Source organism: Chrysemys picta, chromosome 1 (assembly GCF_011386835.1).
Source record: "Chrysemys picta bellii isolate R12L10 chromosome 1, ASM1138683v2, whole genome shotgun sequence".
Taxonomy (NCBI): domain Eukaryota; kingdom Metazoa; phylum Chordata; order Testudines; family Emydidae; genus Chrysemys; species Chrysemys picta.
This window is the reverse complement of record NC_088791.1, coordinates 47286114-47312360: the sequence shown is the minus strand read 5'-3', so window position 1 is coordinate 47312360 and position 26247 is coordinate 47286114. Positions and strand designations below refer to the sequence as shown.

The following is a 26247-nucleotide window of genomic DNA, read 5'->3' as shown; positions in this document are numbered from 1 at the left end:
CGATTGTATAGCCATGGTGGATGATGTTCAACATCCATTTGTCCATTGTTATCGGATTCAAAGTGTGGGAAAAGAGGGCTAAACAACCCCAAAGGTGGTAGGAGGGTTGTGAGGTGATAGACACAGTGGTTGGTAACTCTTGGGGTCATCTCAGAAATACCTCTTGGCTAGAGGTTGCAGCTGTGATGGCAAAGCCTGAAAAGAGGGCCCCGGGAGTCAAGATAACAGTTTACTGGCATTTCCTCGGGGGCTCATCAGGTCTCTGAAGGTAGAATGGGGGGGCCCACAGAGTTGGCTGGATGGTGGGCGGTGGAATTTGAACTTTGGGGCAGGAGTGTGGATGCCGAGAGAGTGAAGGATGGCTCTGGAATCCTTGAGGATATGCAGTGATTCTTTCATCTTCTGGTTAAAAAAATGGGATTCACTGAAAGCGAGAGATCTTCAATAGTTCTCTATCTCCCATGGGAAACCAGAGAAATGGAGCCAAGACTCCCTATGCATGACTATGGCCATAGCCAGGGCCACGGAGGAGGTATCTGCTGCATCTACTGCCGACTGGAGGGCTGTTCTTGCTACCAGCTTCCCTTCATCAAGAAGCACCTGAAAACGAGCCTGATCATGTTGTGGCAGACTATCAGTAAATTCCTCAAATTTACTATAATTCAGGAAGTCGTACTTGGCTAGTAATGCCTGATTGTTCACAATCCTGAATTGAAGGCTAGACAAGAAAAATACCTTGCACCCCAAAAGGTCCAAATGCTTGCCCTCCTTATTGGCTGCTGTAGATCAAGGGTGATATTGCTTGGCTTGTTCAGTCGCTGCCTGGACAACTAGGGAGTTTGGAGAAGGGTGAGAAAAAAGGAACTCAGACCCCTTGGCAGGAACATAGCAATGTTTTTTGGCCACTTTGGGGGGGTAGCTGTGCATGTGCAGGGGTGTGCCACACTGGAGCCTCCCAGGACAGAATAGCGTCATTAATTGGCAATTTAATTCTGGCTGGTCCCAAGGTGTGGAGGATATTAAGTAGCTTATGCTGGGTGCCTTGGATTTCTTGCAGGGGAATTTGGAGTTCCCTCGCGACTCTCTGCAACAGTTTCTGAAATTGCTTGAAGTCATCCGGAAGAGAAGGGGATGCTGCAGTAACCACTTCATCTGGAAATGAAGAGTGAAATCTCACCGGTTCTGGCAGCACCGCTGGGACTGGACTAAGGAGTTCCTCCTCTCCCAGTGGATCTGAGCAGGAACCCACAGAGGGGAGGCAGGCGAATATTCCCTCGTAGACTGGGATGGTTCCAAGGGGGTGAAATTGGGACCAGAGTCCCCAATATGACCAATAGGATGGATCCTAGGGAGGTTGTGGGGTATGGCATGGGGTGCCAATGGCTCCGATATGGTTGAAGTGGTGGATGCTGCTATAGATGTGACTGTCTCCATGAAGGTATGTAGGGGTGATATGACACGGTCAGCTTCTCTCCTGTTTCTGATTCTTTGGAGGAGGAGAATGCGGACTCCAGTTCAAATGGCAGTACCATCGGAAGGGTGCAGATTATCGGAATGGATGGTGAGGGGTCCTATACCCAGGGCATATCCCATGGCAGAGAAATAATCTCTCTAGAAATGGAGGCACCCTCTCTTTGATTTGTATTGGTGCCAGCGCCATGGACCTTCCCAGAAAGGGAGGATCCCACATCTTATGCCAGTGATGACGGTACCGGTGGAGTGGTGCTGGGAACAGCCGTTTCCCACCATGTGTGGGATTTCTTCTCATGCCTACAGGATTTAGCGCAAGTTCCGTCTCCATGGCTTGAAGTCATGGAAGGCGTGTCCACTTTCTTTGATTTTGAGGAAGACTTAGTCCCATGCTTATGGGTATACTTCCTTATCTCCTGACTAGGTCCCACCATGGGGTACATGGTGGTAGTTCCCCCGACACCAGATTTGGATATGGTAGCAATAGGTGTGCTCTGTGCTGATTCAGGCTGATGTATGGGGGAGTTCCCTGGCCTAAGTCCGAATGAGGCCTCATGGCTAGCTCCATGAAGTGCTTCTGGAAGCAGAGCCTGGCCTTCTTGGGTGTGGCTAGGGAAGGACTGGCAAATACTGCACCTGGATGCACTCTGAGCTCCCCCAAGCAGTAGAGAGGGTGTTGGTGCTGACCGAGAAGGAGAGCAGGCAGGAGGCACAGAGTTTGAGGCCTGGAGTCCTGGGCATAGTCTAATACTTGCTCGCGGGTATGGAGGGAAGCGCGGGGGGGATGGGGGGGATGGAATGAGTGTGGGGAGGAATGATGAAGAAGAAAACCCCCCAGATCAATCTAAACTAAGCACTAAAACTACAATAAATTGGTAAAGCTATTATAAAACTCATAAAACTATGTACAACCATCGTATTTAAAAGTGCGTCAGAAACATGGACACTGAAAGTTCTGACCAGGACCATGCGGCGGCGACAAGGAACTGGAGATGTGGTGAGTCCACCCTGTTCTTTATCGCCATGGATGGAAGCACAAGGTGAGCCAGGGCGCATGTGCGGACCAACGGATACTACTTTCAAATTCTCCAGCTCCAAACGCATGGTGTGCATGTGTAACCCTCAGTGGAAGGCCATAGGGACCATCACTCAAAGAAGAGCCAACAGATATGAAAGGTTACCTGGCAAGGCATCGTTGGAATTGGTGAAGAGCTGGAGTGATGGCCAATCAGGTGCAGTTTCTTAAGGGAACTCCTTTACTGACTGTGATCAAGAAGAAATTGACTGGAATGTCCCAAGGGCAGCATTTATACTCAGCAGTGAGTTGTGTGCGACTGCTAATAGGGGGCAATACTTTATCCCACTACTGCTGCCCTCACGGATCATAAAAATCTTAAGAGCTAAAGGAGTTCTGCTGGTCTTATTGTAATGAGGATCCTATATAGATTGTAGCCTTGATTTTGTGTTCAGCTATTTTGCATTTTAGACACGGTCATACAAAAATCTGCTGTAGCCAGGTACAAAAGGGTCATCCTAGTGTAGGATGTCTAGCTGGGGAAAAGTTAGGCATGGCTAGGGCTCCCTTTTCTTGGCAATCACTGCTGCCACATCTGCCTCTTGGGGCTTTCAGCAGCTGGCATAATTTAGGGTAGCCCTTAGATGGCCTAGAATGAAAGTAGCACAAAGGCCAGTTTTACGCACACACACCTGCCAAGCTGGAATTTATGTTTCTCAGCCGTAGCTGAGGATATAGGCCAGTATCTTTAGAGAAGCATGAATTTCACTGAATGCTGATTTAATTAAATTCTACCAACCCCCTTCTTTAAATGTTCTTTGTACATTTCATGAAAAAAGGAAAGTGAAGGACTGATTGCCTTGCTTCCTACTTTGCAAGCTTCCCCTCAGTTCTATTAATGCATCAAAATAACTCCTTTTAGCTGTCTAAGTATACATATAGCCCCCTTTGCTGCACCTCACCAACATTCACTAATTTAACCCCAAACTGAGTTTTTACCCCAAAAGGAAAAAGTGCCAGAAACTCCATGAAGTCCACTAGAGACTTCACTATTGCTACTGATTTTATGTGGAACACATTCTGATACTCTGGTGCTAGGCACCAAACGAAACCCTATAGATACGGCAACAGAGATAATAAATGTTCTCATAGCATCAATGGGGAAGCATTATCCCCATTGAACAGACAGGGAGCTGAGGCACAGAGATATTGAGTATCTTGCCCAAAGTCAGTCAGTCAGTCAGTCAGACACACACACACTCTCTCTCTCTCTCACACACACACACACTTATTTACTTACTTACTTACTTCCTGGTAGAGCTAGGAATTCAGTCCAGATCTCCTAAATCCAGTGCCTCTTCTGGCCAAGAATATACCTTCAGTACCATGTAGAATTGTACTTTAATTTTGTGACATTAGGGAGAATTTAACTCTCTCTCTGAGTTGGGATTCCATTCCCAAACCTATCACAGATTTCCTCTGTGGTCTCGGGCAAGTCATTCATTTCAGTTTCTTCATCGCTAAATGGATGATACACTTCACTGGGGGGTGATAAGACTAAATTGCTGTGCATAAAGTACATTGGAATTCTAGAATGGAAGGCAACATTTATACAAGTAAAGTATTATCAGAGTCTCAGTGTTGCTGCAGAACTCAGTATCATTATGCTACATATTGAATTTTTTAATATAGTAATGTTTTCCCTTTATAGATTTCAAACGGATGTAATTTGCAAAGAATTTAGGTAATTTCCCCCTATGGTTTCTTCAGAAAAATAACTGACATTCAACAAATATACTTGTGATCATCCAATTATTTTCTGACTTACAACTTTATGCCCTCCAGTAACAAATCAGCAGCTTTTTGGCACCTAAGCTATCACATGTTCAAACTATCCTGTAGTTAATATTGTCTGTTTACATCTGGACTCTTGTTTCCCAAAAGTGGGAGGACCAATTCCAAATGACTTCATTCTTTCTGGTTTTTTTGGTTTCTTATAAGATAGGGTGCCAAGAGAGCCGTGCACTGAAACATACAACAAGTTCAGAGGGAAAGAAGTTAATCCCCATTTAAAAAAAAAAAAAAAAAAAAGCTGATCTATGTCTTGCTTGCTCAGCCTCCTGTACTATAATTGGTTTCAGTTTCTCAAAATTTCCACCAGCTGGGAGCTTTCCACTCAATGTCAGGCTGACTCATTTCTAGTTAGGGAAGACACTCAGGAGTAATCTGGTTCAAACTGGCATATAGTTTGGTAATCACTAATAAGGATGACATAGCAAACCATATTCAAGCAATTAGTGTCAAGAAGTAACAGGAATTTTGACTACTTCAGTTCATTTAATCACTTTAGCTTGTAAGGCTACTATGAAAATGCTGAATGCTAGAAAAGTCCAAATTTTAGAAAAGTTTGATTAAAATAATTGAAATATCATGACTATCTATACTTATCTAGTAGATATCATCTGTAAATATGAAAAATCACACATGGGCCAAATGCATACCTGGTTTAATGACCAATGACTTTGGTGGACACATACCGGGAAAAATTTGGCCCACGGTGCCTGAAGTATGTTTCATAAACATTATTAATCATATCGGTTTACCAACTGGTCAGTAAATACCTTGTCTCTCTAATTAACAGAGAAGTCAAGGCATTTTAATCTTTCTGATTCCCACCAAGAATTCAAACATAGATTTGTAGTGAGCTCTAGAAAATCTTCAAAATAGTTTGTACACAGGTATTTTTTACACTCTTATGAAACATACTGTGCGTCCCATACCTTTTGTGACACCGATTTACTTGGATTAGTACTGCTTGCTGAAAATATTGGATCAATTTGAGAGCTTCTGAACATAACCAGCTCATCCTTAGAATCAGCAATCTAAAAGAAAAGAAAACAATATTTTGGAAGTCCTTTATATTTCATTTTGAAGATTCTTGGGGTCTGTTTTTAATGCATGTTTTACTTTGCATGGGAGATTATTGGAGTTGTGTGTAAACTTCCAAAGAAAGATTAATAAATCCTCACTGTATCCAAGAAAAAAAAGGGAGCCAGATTCATTTAAGTTTACAGCATCATAGAAATGTAGAGCTGGAAGGGACCTCCAGAGATCAACGTCCAATCACCCCTTCTTTCTCCCCCCGGGGGGGGGGGGGGACGACACAGGGACAAGTCTACCTAAGACCACCCGACAGGTGTTCGTCTAACTTGTTCTTAAAAACCTCCAATGATGGGGATTCCATAACCCTTGATACCAGTGTTTAACTGTCGTTGTAGTTAGAAAGTTATCCTAAGATCTAACCTAAATTTCCCTTGCTGCAGATTAAGTTTGTTTTACCTTCATTGGAGATAGATAACAGTTGATGACCATCCTCTTTATAACAGTCCTTAACATATTTTCATACTTTACTCTGCCTTCTTTTCTCATGCCCAATTTTTTTAATCTTTCCTCATAGGCCAGGTTTTCTAAACTTTTTAACAGTTTTGTTGCTCTGCTCTGGATTCTCTCATTTGTCCACATCCTTCTTAGAGCATGGCACCCAAAATCGGACACAGTACTCTAGCTGAGGCCTCACCAGCACTGAGTAGAGCGAAACAATTACTAATCATGTCTTACATACAACACTCCTGTTAACACACCACAGAATAATGTTTGCCTGTTTTGCAACTGCATCACATTTTTAACTCAGATTCAATTTGTGATCCATTATAACCCCCAGATCCTTTTCAACAGTACTACTGCCTAGCCACTTATTCCCCATTTTGTAGCTGTGCAGTTGATTTTTTTCTTCCTTAGTGTAATACTTTGAATTTCTCTTTATTCAATTTTTACTCAACTTTAATTTCAGACCAATTTTCTAGTTTATCAAGGTCATTTTGAATTCTAACCCTGTCCTCAAAAGTGCTTGCAACCCCTTCCATCTTGGTGTCATCTGCAAATTTTATAAGCATTCTCTCTGCTGCATTATCCAAGTCATCAATGGAATCCCACTAGATATATCCTCCAAATTTGACAATGAACCATGACTATTCTTTGAGTACAGTTTTTCAGCCATTTGGGCCCCACTTTATAGTAATTTAATCTAGACAATATTTCCCTAGTTTGCTTCTGAGAACATCATGTAAGTACAGTGTCAAAAACGTAACTAAATTCAAAATAAATCATGTCTACTTCTCTGCCCCTATCCACTAGCCAGTAGCCCTGTCAAAGAAGGAAATTGGGCTGGGTCAGCATGCTTTAGTCTTTGATAAATCCACACTGGTTATTACTTATCACCCTATTATACTCTAGATACTGGCAAAATTATTAAACAATCAATTTGTAAGAATCTTTCCAGTTATCGCAGTTAGGCTGACTGACTGGTCTATAATTCCCAGATCCTCTTTGTTCCCCTTTTTTAAAGATAGGTACTATATATGTTTGCCATTCTTCAGTCCTCTAGGACCTCACCCATCCCTCATGAGTTCGTGAAGATAATTGCTAATGGTTCCAAGATTGCTTCAGTCCTAGGGTGAATTTCATCAGGCTCTGCCAACTTTAATACATCTAATTTCTTTAAATATTCTTCATCTTGTCCTTCCCTATTCTGGCTAGGAAGAACAGTGTCAATGACACCAGCTGCTGTCCCCTAAGCCATGCCTTTTAGAATTGCCACAACCAGTAAATACATTTTAAAAGTGTTAAACCCTGTCTACCCAAGTGTTTAAAAATGTTAGTTAAAATGAGTTAGCTAACATGCTTTTAAACCATCTATTTTCCCTAGTCCAGACATGGCCTTGGAGTGAATCCCCGCTGAGATGCCAAGGGATTAGCTGGTGCAGCTTCAGTGCATCTGGCTCATAGCATACAGCTGCTAAAACTTAACTTCACAGGGAATTAAAACAGGATTACAAAGCTTTCCACCACAATTATTTCTTGATTAAAAGTTTGTTGGTATCTAAGATCACACAGAATGTGCAATAAAACAAAATTGTTGGAAAGGTTTAAACAACAAGGGAATTGTTTACGGAGATCCTTGAGGGTATAATTAGGTATAATGGGATTATGGTAAGCAAAGTAAGTGTACAATGTGCATCAGAAAAGCTTTATATTCCTATTAGACTATGAAATAGTCTCCCAATGGAAGTAATGAAAACACAACTGATTCAATCACTTAAAATTAGGCTGGTGAAAGAGAATATGATGTGGAGAACAATAATGCATTGAAGCAGATTATCTGATAGCACTTTAGCTTCTCTAACATTTATGAATCAATACATTTTAGCATCCACTGCAAATTCCTGAGTGTATGACATGACATTTAAGGTTAAACTTTTTAAAAAATAAAATAAATCATAATAAAATCTATCACGCATATAATATATTAGTATATTTTAGCACATCTCCAGTTAATTAAAAATATTTTAAAATCTAAGATCTATTATGGATTAAACAACTACATATGATTATGATGTAAATTATTTAAACCGCAATGTTACCTTGCTTATATCAGACTCTGATTTGCTGGAACACATACTTTGAAGTTCCTGCACAAGATCTACTTCATCATCAGAACCAAGGGACAACCTTTGCTCCAGATTTAACACTTTTAGCTGCTCATTCTCTGAAGAGCTATGAAAACAAAACAAGAGACAAGACAACTGAAAGTGGGCTATGGCACAATATATATACATACATACATACATTATATATATATATGTGTGTGTATATATATATATATACACACATACACACACATACATAAACATATATATATACACACACACACACACACACACATATATATATACACATATACACATACGGGGCACTGGGAAATGGTATCATCCTTTCACAAAGATTGTATAACTACACTGTCCATTCAGTAACGCCCCTACTTTAGGATGTACCAACAAGCAGAATGGAAATAGCATCCAGTTTAGGCATCAGTAGTTGTCAGTCTTTAATTTTGTTGCTTCATAATAGACCCTCTTGTACACAATTTAATCTGCTCTCTCCATTGTTTCGCAAAAGATGCTTTTGTGTGACAAGTACAAATGCCATTCGGCAGGAGAGTTCTTCTTTCTTTTGCTTACACCAATTCAACGCTGCAGCTATCCTCCCACACTCCTTTTTTGGAACTATTCCGAACTATTTAAATTAAAAGGAGCCACTGCTAGAAACATAAAGGATTCTGTGATATGCAAAGATGTGAATTTCAGATCTGGAGTTGTCTCTTGCATATGGCAGCACAAAATGCAGTCCCCTTGGACCATTTGCTCAGTAGCTACTTAAAGATATTCCATATCATTTAGACTAAAATGCACATATTATACAAACTTCAGATTTCCATTCAGTAGGCTGAAATAGCCAGAGGGTCTTCTTTGTACACCTCTGGATTAAAAGACAGCCTTCTGCTTTTTATAAGCCAAAGTAAGAGGAGTTTTATAAAATATTCCCCAATTTCTAGAAAATTCTAATAATAAATAAAGGAACATACTCTGTGGCAAGGTTTGAGCTACTGAAATAGGTTCTAAATTATAATTAAAAGCCTCCAATCCCCCCTCCCCCCCAAATTAGAATTAAAAAGCCTACACTTCTTCAGCTCGGAAACCAAAAGTAACCATATCAAACATAAACCCTTCACTTACTCATAAGAGTGAACTGGTTTTTGACACAGTAGTATCTGTGCTCTTTGATAAGTGTGCTAAAAGAAAAAAAACACCTGACTTACTTTTTGATAAGAGAAGCCATTTTGTTGCAATTTTGTTGCAACACATTCTTTCTTTTTATACCTGCACGAGAGGGGGGAAGTTAACTTGTTAGTACTCAGCATAATTCTATTGTTTTCTTCATTTTAAAAGCTGTAATGAATAGGTAAAATATATTCCTATTTGCTGATCATCAGCTATTATCAGAGCACAGCACGCCCCCTGTGTCCTGTCAAGATCACGTTAAGGCTCCATGGCACTATTGCAATGGCACAAAGGGGCCTGAGTGGGGCCTGATATAGGTAGTCTTTCCCCCACCAAGTTCTGCCAACACAGCGACTACTGACACTAGTATTGGTCCTCTCAAAAAGAAGGAAACCAACCAATTCATCATTACTTCTTATCAGAGTGAGCATTTGAACTCAGAGGTGAAAGGCTATTAAAATGAAATCCACTGTCCCATTTTGTCTCAGTTTCCCTCCAAATGTTTATTCTTAATATACGTTACCAAGAGTGCAAAAGGATCCTTAGATACAAGATATGACACCAATAACCTTATCACCCTGAGCTGTGTTCACATCAACTCTCAAAAACTAAGCGGGATTAGATCTGGTCAGAATTTGGATGGAAGACTACCGAGCAAACCCAGTCTGCTTTAGGAAGTGGTAGTGGCAATTCAGAAATAGCACTCTTTCCCCAGAGTCAGTACTGAACAAACCAATATCTTAACATAGGGTTAGGGGGTATTGTGCTGCTGGGATGGCCATCTCTTTTATTTAAGACATAAAGCTGAGGTTAGACCTCTCACTTGTGGACATTAAAAATAGCATGGTACTTGTTACCAGAGTAGGAATGTTATGCATAATAGGTTATCTAAATTACACCTTCAGAAATTTCATTCTGGCTGCCTAAAATCCTCCCTGTAGTTTCAGTTGTATAGGGTATTCTTCAGTTTTAGTTCTGAATAGTGTAGAATCTTGCTGTGGGCTGTTTTTTTATTTATAATTTTTATTATTTTTTCCAAATACAACAAATATACCAAAATAGCAGATTCAAAATAATACAAGTAGCAAATAAAGAGGGTTAAGATAAAGGGAGTGGAGGGGAAGCAACATATCTATCTTCAGGGTCCACAGTAAATCACAGACCTCTAAAAAGTCAGCCAATGGCTTTGAATTTTTCAGACATTCCTTTTTTGCACAATGCCAGTTTGTTTGTTAGCTGCAAGGACAGCCATATCACTGAGCCTGGCATCAATATTTGGTGCGAATCGATTTTTCCTTTTTTGCAGTATTAATTTTTTAGCAACATAAGCTGCATGTTAGAACCACGCTGCCTTGTTACCAGGTAATCTTCCCCAGGTACCAGGAACATATCCAAGAATGAAACTTAAGGGGGAGGGCTCCATCTTAGCTTTCAATATCAAACTGGTTCAACCTGAATCCAAGGAGGAGTCTGTGTACTCACATCTAATAACCACAAAGATGCATTAATTAACAAAAAGGAGATATCAATAATTTTCCAAGCTGGGAAAAAGAAATCCTCACAGAGTCAGGGAGGTGTAATTTGTTCAGAGCCCAAATTACCTGCAACCCAAAGAAACGTTCTTAAAATATTACTGAATTTCTTAAAAACAATTTGAGGACTAGAAATAGGGACATAAAATTCTAGGAAGGACATTCATTTTCAGTATATTAATTTTACCCCACACATTGAGGGTTAAACTCCATCTCCCCAAATTGTTAGCCATTTGTACAGTAACTGGTTATATATTTGTCTTAGGGATGTCCTGAATATTTTGGGGAATCAGTATTCCTAAATACTTCATATAAAAGAGTATTGCCACTGAAAATCCCAATTTGAGAAAAGGCCTTTGTGAACATATTTGTTAATGCACAAGATTTCTGATTTACCGTAATTAATTTTATATCCTGAATCTAAACTTATTAACAGTGGTTAGAAGGTTAGGAATGGTAACCTTAGGCGTAGACACAAGAGCATCATCTGTATAGAGCATAATTTAGTGTTCTGTTTGGCCCACCCTGATACCATACATATTTTGATTTGTTCAGATGGCAATGGCTAAAGGTTCTAGAGCTAAATCAAACAGAAAAGGAGAAAGGGGGCAGCCCTGCCTCATACCTCTCTTTGATGGAAATGGGGCAGAAATGATACTATGGGTAACTACCCTGGAAGTTAGATTGGAGTATAAAAACTTAATCCAAGAAATAAATAATAAGAAATAACCTCTACCTCGATATAATGCTGTCCTTGGGAGCCAAAAAATCTTACCGCGTTATAGGTGAAACCGTGTTATATTGAACTTGCTTTGATCCGCCGGAGTGCACAGCCCCCCCCCCCCCCCCCCCCCGAGCACTGCTTTACTACGTTATAGCAGAATTCATGTTATATAGGGTCGCGTTATATTGGGGTAGAGGTGTATATACCAAGTCCAAAATTTTGCTAATATGTTAAAAAGGGTATGCGTTGAAAAGCCTTTTCAGCATCTAAAGAAATAACAGCTAAAGGTTCTTTAGCATCTCTCTAAGTGGCAAGATCATCAATCAGTTGATGCAAATTATTGGAGCCATGTCTGTTATGGAAGATTTCCAACTGAATTTTTACAAAAAGTTCTCTGAAACTTTAACACCTACATATTGAACATGTTCAGTGAGACCAAGAATGAGCAAACTCTCCTGCCTACTCTAAGTGAAACTGTAATTACAGTTATTATTAAACCCAAGAAAGACCTTGGACTGTGTAGTAATTATTGTTAGCCTTTTGCTTAAGTCTGTATGCTGACAGCTTGCCAGCTCTCTCGCCAGATTCCCAGTAGTTTTGCTTCAAACTGAATAAAGCAAGCTGCCTTTTGGGACAGAAGTGTATTGATTTCAATTCTGTGTTCTCTCCATGTCTTTTTATAGGTGGCATAAGAGATGGTATGGCCTCTGATGAAGGCTTTAAATGTTTCCCAAAGTGTGGCAGCTGATGAAGTGGTGGGGGCATTTTTTTTTTTTTTTTTGAAGTTCTAACTCTTGTTGGAGAGAGTTAACACGTGATGTATCAAACAGCGGAATGGTATTTAAGCTCCACATTTTAGTTAGGGGTACATATTCTGGACGCCTAACAGACAAATGTATGTAGGAGCACAGTCAGCTATACAATAGCACAAATGCCATAATCAGTGAAAGAACTGATCAAGTCTTCTGACACTAAGAAATAGTCCAATTCTGAATATGTTGAATGAGCTGCAGGAAAACAAACAAAAAACAACAACTATAGTCTCTGGCCATAGGATTAGCCAATCTCCACACATCTTGTAAACCTAAATCAGTCATGTATGTATGGAATACCTGACAAGTAATCATGTTTTTATATGGAGATGGAGCAGATTTATCAAGGACCGGGTCTAGTGTTTCGCTGAAGTCTCCAGCTCTAATAACAGATGGTGTCCCATGTCATTTATATTCATAAAAAAATTATGAACAAATTTGGGATCACCCTGACTTGGCTTGTGGAAATTGGCAAATATGATTATAGAATTGCTAATTTTAGCCTTGAGGACAGTAAATCTGCCCTCCCTGCCAGAACTTGTGCTCAGAATATTTACAGTCAACTTTTTATGTATTAGTATAGCAACACCCCTCACATAGACTTAAAACAACTAGAAATTGAGAAGCCTACCTAATCTCTATTCCGTTTACAAGCTTCAAGTTCTGTCAGATGCATCTCCTGGAGAATTGCAGTGTCAATGCTTTCTTTTTAAAGGACTGAATATTTTTTTTTCTTTTAACAAGGTTATTAAAACTCTTTATATTCCACGAGAGACATTTAATTACTGGAGCCATCATTGTTAAAATATACTGGATAAAATATAAAGCTGCTTTGAGAATAAATGAGAAATTTGCAAATTTTCCTGAGTAGCACACAATTCTTACGTATCTAAGCAGCAAAAGTTATACAGCCCAGGGGTAGGATGTCACTTCCCAGTACATATTCTACAGGAGTGAGAAGGAAATTGTTCCTCTTTAATTAATTATTTAATTCCTCTTTCTGTCCTCCGTTAATTATTTAATTCCTCTTTCTGTCCTCCGTCTTGTTACCCTGGAGGGGTAACAAGACGGAGGACAGAAAGAGGAATTAAATAATTAATTAAAAAACCCAAAACATAAAATATAGTGGCGAGAGAAACGCACATTAGTTCCATGAAATCACAAAGAAGAATCTGTTTAAACTGTTCAAAAATATACACTTGACACCCAAAGGGGAAACCGGATCAGGTAAAATTTGGACATCATCACAGTCCCTGGGGCCCCAAACATTACAACTATACTAATCACCTATTACCGACAAAAAAACCAAACACACACATATCAATCAGTTAGCACCTATCAACTTATTTAGAGCAGCCATATCAGATCTCAGGGAACAATACATAAATTCCATACAGTCGAATCATTCCATATATTTCTCCTCTTGCGAGGGAGGAGTTTACAGATTTTTGAGGTATTTTTCTGCCTTCTAGGGGGACCTGACTGATACTATCTTGTTGCCATCTTTAATATTGAGCATTGCCGGATATTTAATAAAATAATTCTAGTCCATCTTCTTAGCCAAATTCTGTGCTTGGTTAAAAGCTTCCCTCACTGCAACCATATCACAGGCATAATCTTCAAAAAGCAGTATTTTAATGGCTGGTTCTCCCCCAAGAGCTTCTTTTTTTTCTATTGATTTTTGCAATATAAGGTCCTTAAGTGGTAAACTTCAGGAACTTCACCATCAGTGCTCTGGGCTGACCTCCTGGAGCTGGCAGGGAGGTCTATGGCCCGGTGTGCCCACTCTATTTCAAAACAAAAATCTACCAGCAGATCCAACAATTTACTTAGGGACAAATTCAGAGGGTTTGCCTTTCCTTATTCCCTCAGGGACACCCACAATTCTCAGGTTACACTGTGAGCCACTGTCTAGATCAATTAGCTTAGTCTTAATAGTCTGGATATCATTACAGTTCTTCATAGCCTGTAATTTGTTCTCTTTGAGACTATCTTCCACTTCAGAAATTCTGTGTTCTATTTCCCTATTCCATCTGGATAGAGTGTGTAAGGGCACTCTGAATCTGAGGCACGGTGGTAAGGTAGAAACTAGATTTAATTTCAACAGTCTCTGCAGCCATCTGTTGTAATAAACCATCAGCTGCGTTCCATCAGATTCAGGCACCATTTTGTTTGCAGAAGCGGGGAGGCAGATCTCTGTTTTTTCAGTGCTTTCAGATCTGGAGAGGAAGATGCAGAGCTAGAGGGCACCTTGGGGGTTTCAGTAGTCAGGCACAATATTTCTAGGGGTTGGATGGTGGGGTTTAGGGGATGATGTTCAGGGATTCCCGTGGACTACTTCAGAGCTCAAGCAACCTTCATCAACCTGGGTTGCAGCACCCTCTGGTGTCCTCTCTGTGTGCTGTTTAAAGAATGCTATTTTCCATTCCAGAAGTGGTTGATTTTGCATATGGATTATGCAGTCCCTGTATAGTTTATCATTAACCATTTACTGGCTGATCTCTGAGTGACAGGCATTATAAATTTATAAATGCCACTTATTAATTATATCTGCCACACTATTGTAGTTGCATCAAACCAGTTATCATATAAAGTATCAAGCAACTATTAATTAGCATACTTGAAATTATATAGTAACCTCTTAGAACCTCTACAATACAATGTCTTTCCCTACATGAACTCTGGATTTTTTAGATTTATTTTTGGCAATGAAGAGGAAACCTTAGAAAAAAGCCTGCAATTTAAAATCCAGAGACTTTTGCCCATCTGAACATTCTGATGTAGAGGAAAGAGTGCCACCAACTGCATCTCCAACATCATTTCCTACAGTCCCTATCTTATTCTTTGGAGGTCTCCCATCCAAGTCCTAACCTGGCTTGATTCTACTTAGCTGGCAAAAGTGAAAGGATCATAAAATGAGAAAGTATGTCTGATTTTTATTATTTCTATTATAACCATTTACATTATTGTTGCGTATATATATATATATAAAAAGGGTGCAAAACAATGAGATTATTTAACTGAGTTGCTTACTATGTCATTTAACACTTTATGTGCTATAAATAACAGGAAAGACATTTAACCAGAACAAAAATAAATTTAAGTAGGCTATTTCAAAAGCACCAGAAAAAGAGCAAAAGAGCTGAACAATTTTCAAAAGAAGTGAACATTAAATGTACCTTGTTTTTGCTGAGAATCAAAAGGAAGTTCAAACATGAAAAAAATAAAAACCATTTTCCTTCCAGGGTCATATCTACTCATCTCAAAAACACTCCCACTTCCCCCACCCCCCAATCACAAAAGACTAACATGTTTTCTGTGGCCCAAAATAACAAGCTTTACCTTCTGTATTTGCCTCCTGCTTATTCCATGATTGGGAAGATGAATGGCCTGACTTCTTACGAGGACTTGTGCTCACCTTTCTCCAGGAAGCATTCTCTCCTCTTTTCTTATTACAATTTTTATAGCTTGAAACCATGGCTAAGGGGAAATTTCCTCCTTTAAAGTCTGCTATATATCTATCCAGATCTGAAACAATATTAATACACATTTTTAAAAAATGCTGATAGTGCATTGCAGCCATAGCAGTGATATGCAATTAGCAAAGAAATAACATGGCCTCTAGGATTTCTCATTAATATTCCGTTCAATGGGATCAAACTCTTTTAGTCACAAGACTTACCGTATTTGTGAAATTACTATGTTATGTACTGACATCTTTTCTAACGTGCTTTGAAATATCCTGATGAAAAGTGCTACATTTATTTTTTAAAAAAATCATTAAATAATGTTAATCCTGCTTAAGAAATTCCAGTATACAACTGCTTGCTTTCTAGCTGAGCTTGTTCACTGTTACCTGTTCGTGGAAGAGGACAGCCATGCAGAACAGCTTTGTTTAGCAAGATACTGAGAGCTGCTTTCACCACAGCCTGTTGGCCTTGACTAGGATTTTTTTTGGCTGCTGTTTGTCCCAGTGCAGACGGTCTCTTCACAGAGGCTCTGGAGAGTATTGCTTCTTGAACTCTGGGAGCAATGACAGTGTTCCATAATTTGGACAGCCACCTTGAAGCATACAGAAAACTTTAGAATCAGGACAAGTTAACAAACATGTTTTACACATATCTTATTTATTAAAGATGACTTACAAGTAGGGTAGGGGAAAAGGATTTTATGCCTTTAATTTATTTTTGTTTTAACATTAGAAACCGACATCTTTGGATAGCCTGACCGAAAGAGGAAGTGGCTTGCATTTTTTATTTTTGTTAACAATTTAACTCAAATGCTTGTCCAAAGAGTTAGAAGAAAAGTGGTTTCCATTAAAATTTGATATCCTTCTTCCTTCATCTGTCGTCTGTCTGAAATACCCTCCCCTCCCCAATCAGCGCAAGGCAGAGGGATGATGTTTGGTCAAACTAAAATGCATGATGCCCAAACTCCCAAATAAAGGGGAGGAGGGAGAGCTGGAGCAGCCCCTCCTCTAATATCAGTTACATAGAGAAATGTGCATGAGGAAGAGGCTTTCTTTACCTGCCCCTGGCTGGCTTGGGGGTGGGGGAGGGAATGGAGAAGCCAATTAGCTATTATGCTCCTTCCCAAAATTCGAAACCTGTCCAGGATTTCATGAGCCATATTGTCTTTATGACTGCTCTGCCTTCCTTCCCTGTAGTTGATGTATACTAAGCTGTGCTTCAGGATGCCGTGGTCTGACCAACTGTCTGTTTTCGGATTTTTAGAATTTTTAGAATTTTTCCTCATTGGGTCAAACTGGCAACAGTCTGGTGATTTTTTTTGCCTTGCTTACAACATTGTGGAGGCACAGCTGGGTTAAAAGAGAAGATAAATAATATTAAGAAATAATATAGGAATGTTTTTTGTCGCAACTTGCAGCTAGTGTACAAATGCAGATAAAGGCTATACAGTGTCAGCTCCCAGAGGTAAATGAGACCTGGGAATTTGCTGGTGAACTTGGGCCTATAAAGAGAAGGGGGACATGAAATCTTTGCAGACAGGTCCCCTTTGATACCCTGTACCCACATCCTCACATGTGGGGAGGATGACAGGCTACAGAATCAAGCAGCATATGAAGGGTAGGCTGAAGAGCATCTATCTTGGTTATTAGTTATATGATACATGTCCTGTAAATCTGCAGCCAGTTAAATGTCTGGAATGTTAGAGGTGGTCATATAACACCCTCCCGATTGTTAAGTTAATAAAGTTGCATCTGGCCGTTTAAGTCAATCCCTGTGTCTGTCTTTCATTCCGGCATGTCCTGCTCAAGCTCCCAAAATACATGAGAATCTATTAAGTCCTACAATATCAACAAACACTAGCCTTGAGCCTATTTTATATTTCTAAGTATAAAACAAGGGGGAGGGGAAAGAAAGGGGGGAAAAGCGCTAAGAAAAGTCTCTTTCACACCTCCTTTATATAGGGTTACCATATTTTGTGCCTCCCAATGGAGGACACTCCCCGGGGCCCCGCCCCCGCCCCCGCCCCAACTCCGCCCCCTCACAAAGTCTCCGCCCCCTCCCCTGCTTCCCGCGAACATTTAATTCGCGGGAAGCCTGAAGCAGGTAGGGGGGGGGGAGGAGGCGCGGCCCAGGCTGGCCCCCCGGCGGCTCCAGCCTGGGTCGGCTCGGGCCCTGGGGTGCTGGCCCCGGCCGACCACCCCCGGCGGCCCGGCGCACTCCCCGGCTCCCGGCCCCGCGGGCCCGGCTCCCGGCTCCCCGACCCCGGCCCGGCCCCCAGCCCCGCGGGCCCGGCCCGGCTCCCCGACCCCGCGGGCCCGGCCCGGCTCCCGGCCCCGCGGGCCCGGACCGGCACCGCGCCCCCGGCTCCCGGCCCGGACCCCGGCCCCGGCTCCCGGCCCGGACCCCGGCCCCGCGCCCAGCCCGGACCCCGGCACCGCGACCCTGGCCCGGCCCGGACCCCGGCCCGGCACTATGCCCCCGGCCCCAGACAAAGAGGCCCCGGCCGAGCCTCCCGATTTTCCCGGACATGCCCGGCTTTTGGGGATTTCCCCCCGGACGGGGATTTGAGCCCCCAAAAGCCGGACATGTCCGGGAAAATCCGGACGTATGGTAACCCTACTTTATACATCATGATGAAACAAAACAAAACAAAAAACTCCCTTTGGAAGATCACACTTAATTCTCAAGACCAAGGACAACAGAAATACAAGGGCACAGAAAATCAGCAAGAGCCATGGAACTGGAGTCTTCCTAATTTACTTGTTCTGCTCTCCAGAATCTAAGGGTTTGTCTACACTTAAAAGGCTAAGCTGCTGCACCTGTGCCACTGTAGTGCTTCAGTATAGGTGTTACCTATGCCAATGGGAGGATTCTGCCATTGGTGTAGGTAACCCACCTCCTTAAGACATGGTAGCTAGGTCAACGGAAGAATTCTTCCATCAACCTAGCGCTGTCTAGACAGGGACTTAGGTCGGCTTAACTACACCACACAGGAGTGTGGATTTTTCACATCCCTGACCAATGTAGTTAAACTGGCTTAATATTTTAGTGTTCATCGGCCTAAATTGCCATTTTCAAAAGAGAAAGGTATAACACACTTCTGGCTGCAAAAACAGCTGCCACTGATGTCTTGCTGAGCATACTGTTCAGTCAGATAGGTTGAAAGAATAGCACCCAGTGAGGCATCAATGAAACCTAATTATCGCCATTTAAATGCCAACACTATTAATTACCACACTGCCAACCAAGATAAATCCAGTAAGTATTCATTGTAGCTATGTTTATTTTTATTGTTTATTCCCTGACAAACTACATTAAGATGGAGTTAAGATTGAAAGTACATATCAAAAAGGTAAGGGTAAAAAACAACATTACAGCAATGCTGTAATTATCCCCAAACTACATATTACAAATCTAGTCAATTCAGAGTTAAGGTTACACTTAACTATATATTTCCAACCATAATGGGTTTGGATTTATTTTAAGGTACTCCAGCAACTTTAACTCTGTCCTGTTGTGATGCCATGCAATAACCACATAGTTAAGATTAAGGCATTTCAGAGTTTATGGTCCCAGATTAGATGTAACTGATTTTTATAAACATTGATTTTTTCATATATTGCCCCCGCCCAATGCCATAATTGATTCATTCTGTAACCAACAACCATCATTAAGCGTCAAGGAGATACCAAATCCACATTTGGATCCTGATGGACTGGATATTTTGGGGAGACACCTGGTGGGGATTGGGGCATCTCTGGGATAGAAGAGGGTGGAGGAAAAAAGCAAGTAAATGAGCTTTGGAGGTAATGACAGAGTGACAGGAATGAGTCAGGCAGCTGCAGAAGCTAGGCAGAGGAGACTGGAGCCAGGGTCAGGCAGGAACTGGAGGAGACTAATAGCGGCATTAGTGAGAGTGTAGGAAAGCAGGCTGGACAATATGTGTGGAGGAGTTCTGTATGAATATGCCAAGTAGCCGGATTAGTGCACAAAACAAATATGAACTGAAGATTCATTGACTGTCTAATGTAGCCATGCAGCGTGTTTTAGACTGACAGCCATGAATCACAAATATTTTAGCTATTTCCCTATTCTTTTGTATTAATCACAAACATGTTTTCAAAAGTGTTGGAACATGGGCTCCTTTCATTTAACATTCCAAACAATTGTGACATTTTCAGGAAAAACAGGAAACTTTGTATGTTTTCTGCACAATTTTACTGGCTGTTTAATTTTAAGCTGTGCACACAGTAGTTTTAATAACTGCAACTAAAAGATAATACTTCTATTTTCAAGATCATAAAAATATCATTGGATTTGGGGAACACATGATCATTGTGTTCATAAATATTTTTAGTACCTCACTATACCTTAACATTGGCAATCAGGGAATATAAATCTTACTTCACTGTGATTTGGCCATGCCCAGGCTCCACCGGACAAGAGAAGAAATGTTTTGGCCCGATGAGTGCTTCAGGTGCACCTAAACGGGATAAGCAGGAGTTCAGCTGGTGCCAAACGGCAAGAATCCAGTCTATGATCTTGCACACTGGATCCCATGGAGGGGGCACTTTACCTCTGAACTATAAAGACAGAAAAGACAAAGGGTTTGACATAATTTCATACCTTTATCAGGAAGGAAAGGGGTTGGCTCTTTAGCACGTTGCCCATTGTGAAAATCAGATACATTTAAAAAACACTTAATAAACCTCAACTAAATAATCAGGAAAAGAAAGATTAAGATGACCAAATCTTCATCAAGTATCCTGAACTGCTGCATTAAATCTTATTACCTTAAACATATATTAAACACATTTTCATAGAAACAAAGAGCTCAAATAACTTTGAGAACACAGTCAAAGAAAAAAAGCTCCAATGATCTAGAACGTGCAAGTTACACACACCACACACACACACACACACACACACACACACACGCGCGCGAAAGAAGAAACAAAGCACAATGATATAAAGAATAAAAAGCTTATATATTCCTACAAAGAATAACCTACAGATGACTGATGCTACTGTTTAGTAACCTCACTTTGACAAGCTGCGACTTACACAGATTTCTAAAACATGCAGGTTTTTTTTAATAAATAAGAGTGATACATTTGAGAATAACATTTTTCCTAAATTAACATTTCATGATATCTGGGCATCTGGACTTAAATAACTTGCAGGTTAGTATTCCTAGTGAAAATGAAAAATCTGTGAAGGTGCAAATCCCTATGAAGCTCAGGTGCTAAGATCACATGAAAGCTGAACCATCTTGTTGGCTCTGGAGGGTTTATATTCAGAATGCAAAACATGTGCTAATTTTAAAATCACATGCAGTAAAACACTTGGTTCTCATAGGATCACAATCTCTTCCTAGTGCGAAGAAATTAAAAATAAAAAAAATAAAATCGCCCTCCTCTTTGTTTAACAATATGCCCAAATAAAGATATGCATTATGATTATTTTATATTGTCCCACAATATGCATCTCACTGTGTATGGCAAAGATTCTTTGTTTTCAAATTGTAGGTAAGATTGGACTCTTGGCATTACCAAGTAATTAGAAAAATATTTTCCACCAGTTAAATTCATTTAGTCACAACATGTAACTAAAGTAGACAGATTCTTTACTATGTTATTCATAAGGCTGTAAGAAAATCACAAGCCATGATTTTGTTGCGGTCAACTGCTACTTTCAACATTCGCCACAACTTTTTAGCAATGCCACTCACTCAAATATGGCCAGACTCCCCTCCATCATAACCTGGTAGGGGCAGTGACAGTGGTGGAACAAGGAAGACGATGGAGCCTGGCCAAGCTCCCTCGGGAGCTCACCCTGCTTTCTGCCCCTGGCTCCACCAAGCGCTGCCACTTCCACTCAGCCCTGCTGGCCTCACAGTATGCCCAGATACAGTTCCAGCTCCACCAGGTGGTGTGTATTGGGCCTGCTCTGAGCAGGAGCAACTCCTGTTAGTCACTGAGGACTTTGCCTTCAGTGTCTCTCCACCCACTCCAGGGGAAGGCTTATGGAGGCCTCAGTGAGTGGGGATGGGTGGGGGCTGAGGCTTGTGCCTCCGAAAGGGCTGACACTAATGGTGTCAGCCACCCACAGGGCATCCACAGATCTCTGAGCTGGGGCTGGCTCTAAGGCGCAGGGGATTGCCCCCCCATCTCACTCTTCCTGGGGCCTGGAGGAATGGGTGGAGGTGTTATCCAAGCCCTGTTGTAGGGTGAAGGACCCTACTGCCAACTTGACATTTAGTTAGTTACAAAACACGAGTTTAGTCCTACACAATGCCCCACCTCCCATCCACCTGCACCCCAAACCACAACTTTAACAAACGGCGGCCATAACTTTTGGACCCTCCCCCCAAAAAAAAATATTTAAAAAAAATCACAACTGAGCTAGAGAAGTGTGTTTAAGGGGAGTCTTGATGGTTCAGCAGATGGTTATCTACTTTCATTTCTAGGCAGCCTCTCATTTTTAAATTGTTAGATCAAATGTAAGTTAGGTTATTAGTGACTGGAAAATACTGACAGTTAGTGGATAGTCTTAGTCCAATTTTTCCAAAGAGAGAGGTCAGTTTCACAAATACCTCTACACCAAATACAACTATGAGAACTGCCAACCTTGGAGTATGTCTAGCCAAGGAAAAATGGTCATGGAGGGAATAAGTCCCACCTTCTTTGTTTAGATAATTTAATGCTGTCACATTATCTGTCACAACCTGAAGTATTCTGTGTTCAATCTGAGGCAGAAATGACATTAGAGCTAACCTGACTGCTCTCAGTTCAAAGATACAGATATGTATTCTTTTTATTTGGTGACCACACAGTTATGACTAATAGCCCCCATCACAGTGTAGATGCATCAGAGATAAGTACTGCTGATGGTAGAGGGAGATTGAAAGGTATACTCATCATTACATTTAGAGCACATGTCCACTGTTAACATCAGTGCTGTTAACACCTGCTGTGAAGTTATCAATTTGCAATTCACATTGTTTAAGCTTGGTTTGTAATTTCTTGCTAGCCAGTGTTGCAGGTTTCACATCCAAAGACAAGCATATGGGGTCACTGAGGTGACTGATGCTAAGAGACCCAGGACCCAGAGAAAAAGGGTATTGACTTATCTTTTCCCTGCCTCATTGGTTCCATAGCTCTTGCTTTCAGAACTGCCTCATTTTGATCAACATGACTGGATCCGAAGAAGAATGTCTCTTTATTCTACCATGAGAATCTGTACCAGATGGGTCTTTCTCATGTGGACTAGCTCTTTGCAAAGAGGCTGACACCAATGAGGACTAAATGCTCATGTTTGCCTCAACAGTTGTGTCCTTTTGTAGTGGATTGGCTCTGGAAACAGAGACTAACACCACAGTAGTTTTCCTCTTTGGATCCTTCCCACTTATGGATCCTTTAATACTTGGTACCAAGGTGGAGGACTTGTTCTTCTTTCCTGCAGACTTGCCTAGAGCTGATGCTGGTCACTGAGACTTGTTTGAACCCTGTACTCACTCACTCAGTTCTGGGTGGTTTTGCTGACAGTGCTTCTTGTAATAAAATTGCTTGAAGTCTGTTTTGTCTCCTTTTATTGCTCACATTATAAATGTCGAGCAAACTGAGCATTCTGAAGTTGAGTGACCCTCAACCAAACATGCCAGGCATTTGGTACATGTGTCAGGTGCTAGAAACACTGCCAGACATGACACACAACTTTTAAAACCAGGCTTTCTAGCCTTTGGTTCCTCCATCTCAAAACCAAAGATTTACAACTAACTTAAACTAATACTATTTAACAAACTACTAATTCTAGCTATAAAATAATTAACTAGCTAAGAAGGTAGAGGGCCATAAGCTCCCTGGAGCATTTCCTGATCTGTTCAGCTGGTCATAGTTGGAAGGAACTGAGGTGGCTGGAGCACCATGTCCCTTTTGTACCCTTGCCCTGGAACGTTCAACATTCACTGATGGGAGAGGCGAGGGAGGTATGTAACCGTTCCAATAGCTGCTGCTAACTAGGGTTCTACTGTTCAGCTGCACTGGTTGGAGTATCTCATGAATGGGAATATGCATAGGACACTTAAAGAAGAAACACAAAATATTTCAATTAGAATATCATGCTGTGGTGCCTCATGGGAGTTGTAGTTTGGTTTCCCTATGTCCCCATTCTCTTTGATGGGCTGGCACCCCTGCTAGACTACATCTCCCATGATATACCATAGCCAGAGACTGAGGATGCATATAGTTTCCTCAGCATGAGGAGAGATCACAGAGCATCATGAGAGATGTAGTCCAACCAAGGAGCTCAATCTCTAGAAGAAATTGGGAGCAATGAAGTATCATGGCAGCATTTCCAAATTGAAAATTTTTTTTTTGCTAAAACATTTTATTCTTCAATTTCTCATTGAAAAGTCAAAATTGTTCCCCTTATCTACCTTATATCTACCTTAAGTTTTTAAACTTAAGGTAGATTGATCAATTAATTCTCACAACTTGCCCTTAGTCATTCCTAGAAGGCAACCGCAGTGTGTTAGTCAATCTGAAGACTAACTGAAATCAATTTTGTTTTCCATACAAATAGTTTAACATATTTATGTACAAATAGAAACAGAAGTTGGGAACAACAATGCAGAAAAAACCATCTTTAAAAAGTTATGTTATTTTATCATATTATTATTTAGGAGGACTCAAAAGTGACAGTTCCACAAAGTGACATACTATAAATATATTTATATTTATGACAGTTTGCTACTATTAAAATTTTAATTTAATTCTGTTGCTTTGTTTCCCAATGTACTGCAACTATTCTTTTTTGCAGTGTATTTACCCTGAAGATCCATTTTGTTCATGCTCTAGGGATACTTTTATTGAAAATCAAGAGCATTTCATGCAGAAAGGATGGCAATAGAGCATGGAATCCTAAAGACCCAAAATAGATATTTCAACCAAGACATACTTTTTGTTTTGAGGCAGTAGATAAAAAGGAATTATTTTTGCGAGAAAGAATCTTTTCTTCTAAATCTAACTACTAGATAACTCTGTGATCCAAAACTATATTTGCAGCAAACATTTGCAAATTCCTGTAAAGATATTGGGTGAAATGCTGCCCCATTGAAGATAGTGACAAAACTCACATTGATTTGAACTGATCTGTACCAGATGCTTGATTTGAACTCATTTTCTAAAACAGAATATTAGAAAAAATTCAGATTGTCAGAAACAGAAAAGCATATTACCAATTTGTTTTCATTAACAGTTATGCACACTGTCATACAGCATTAATTTATGATTCTATACTTTTAAAGCTAGGGACAAGTAACAATGGCCTGAATCTCACAAACTGCATTCTTCACACAAAATGAGTAGTGCACACCCAACTCTCATATGCACCATCCGTGCACTAAAGATCACTGCTATGTCAGGAGCTAAGCTGCCAAGGAGATGACCAGTGACCAGATCCCCTGATGACCAGTGGCATCAGAAGTCAGAAGCAGATGGGGAGCCTTTTAGAAGTAGATGCTGTCAGGTTACTGGTAGTCACAGGCCACCTAAACTCTTCAGGTTTTGTTGCTTGCTGAAAAACGGATTAGAACCCTTGGTGATATTGTTGAGGCTAAGAGTTCTGTGCTGAGTAGTACTGAGCTCCCTTGAAGCCAACCATTAAGGTGAAAGTTGTCTAAGAAAGGCCCTTCCCTTCTCCAAAGGAGGGACTAAAGGAGCAAGACACAGAACCAAAGGAATGCAGTATGGCCTCTCTCTCCTTCACTCTCTGTACTATGGCCTCCTCCTCCTCCCAAACAAGTTATCTCCAGTGTAAGACCAGTCCTAGAGATTTCTCCAGGTATAATCTGGAAACCTGCAGCCAAGCCAACTAACAGGTATCCAATCCTAAAGGTTGTTTTATGAAAGAGGATTTAACACTAACTACTATGTGGTTTAGGAACCTACGTCCCATTTTCAAAATTGATTGAGACACTTTGGGCCAGACTTTTAAAGGTATTCAGGCACCTAAAGATGCAGACAGGTGCCTTTAAAAATCTGGCCTTTAGGAGCTTAAGTCACTCTTGAAAATAGGATTTAAGAGCCTTTTACCTTTTACTCCTTGTCTTTACTCTCTGTGTAAATATAATCTTCATCATCAATGGCAGATACTACTAAAATACACTACTAAATTTTAATCCACAGACCAAAAAAAAAATCACAGAAATTCACTTATTAAAATAAATTTGAAGAGTTCCATTGCACTGTAAAAATAAACAACAATTCACACAGAAAAAAGTATTTGAAAGGAATTAGCCTTTTAAAATAAGATATTTGAGGAAATTCACAATGGGTAGTGAAACTATTTAAGGCTTCTCTGTCAATTTTAAGCACAAGTGGATTTAGCAAGTAGGGCATCCCACATGCACCACTTTTAGCATCAGAATGATTTGTCTAATTTAAAAAGTTATATAAGTATGGTCTGTCTGTCTAGGAACTTATCTTATCCTCATCACCACAACATCTCAGAACCTCAAAATCATTAATAAATTTTATCTTCAAAAC

General features: G+C 40.6%; 1 protein-coding gene across 1 annotated transcript in view; it reads right to left on the bottom strand.

Annotated features, from left to right (window-relative positions):
• Nucleotides 1–26247, bottom strand: part of CTTNBP2 (cortactin binding protein 2) — a 196976-nt gene that overhangs the window by 10267 nt on the left and 160462 nt on the right. Inside the window, 6 exon segments of the mRNA XM_005285758.5 lie at nucleotides 5266–5367; nucleotides 7966–8098; nucleotides 9201–9261; nucleotides 15573–15758; nucleotides 16087–16292; nucleotides 20105–20283. Coding sequence (XP_005285815.2) covers nucleotides 5266–5367; nucleotides 7966–8098; nucleotides 9201–9261; nucleotides 15573–15758; nucleotides 16087–16292; nucleotides 20105–20283 — 867 coding nt within the window.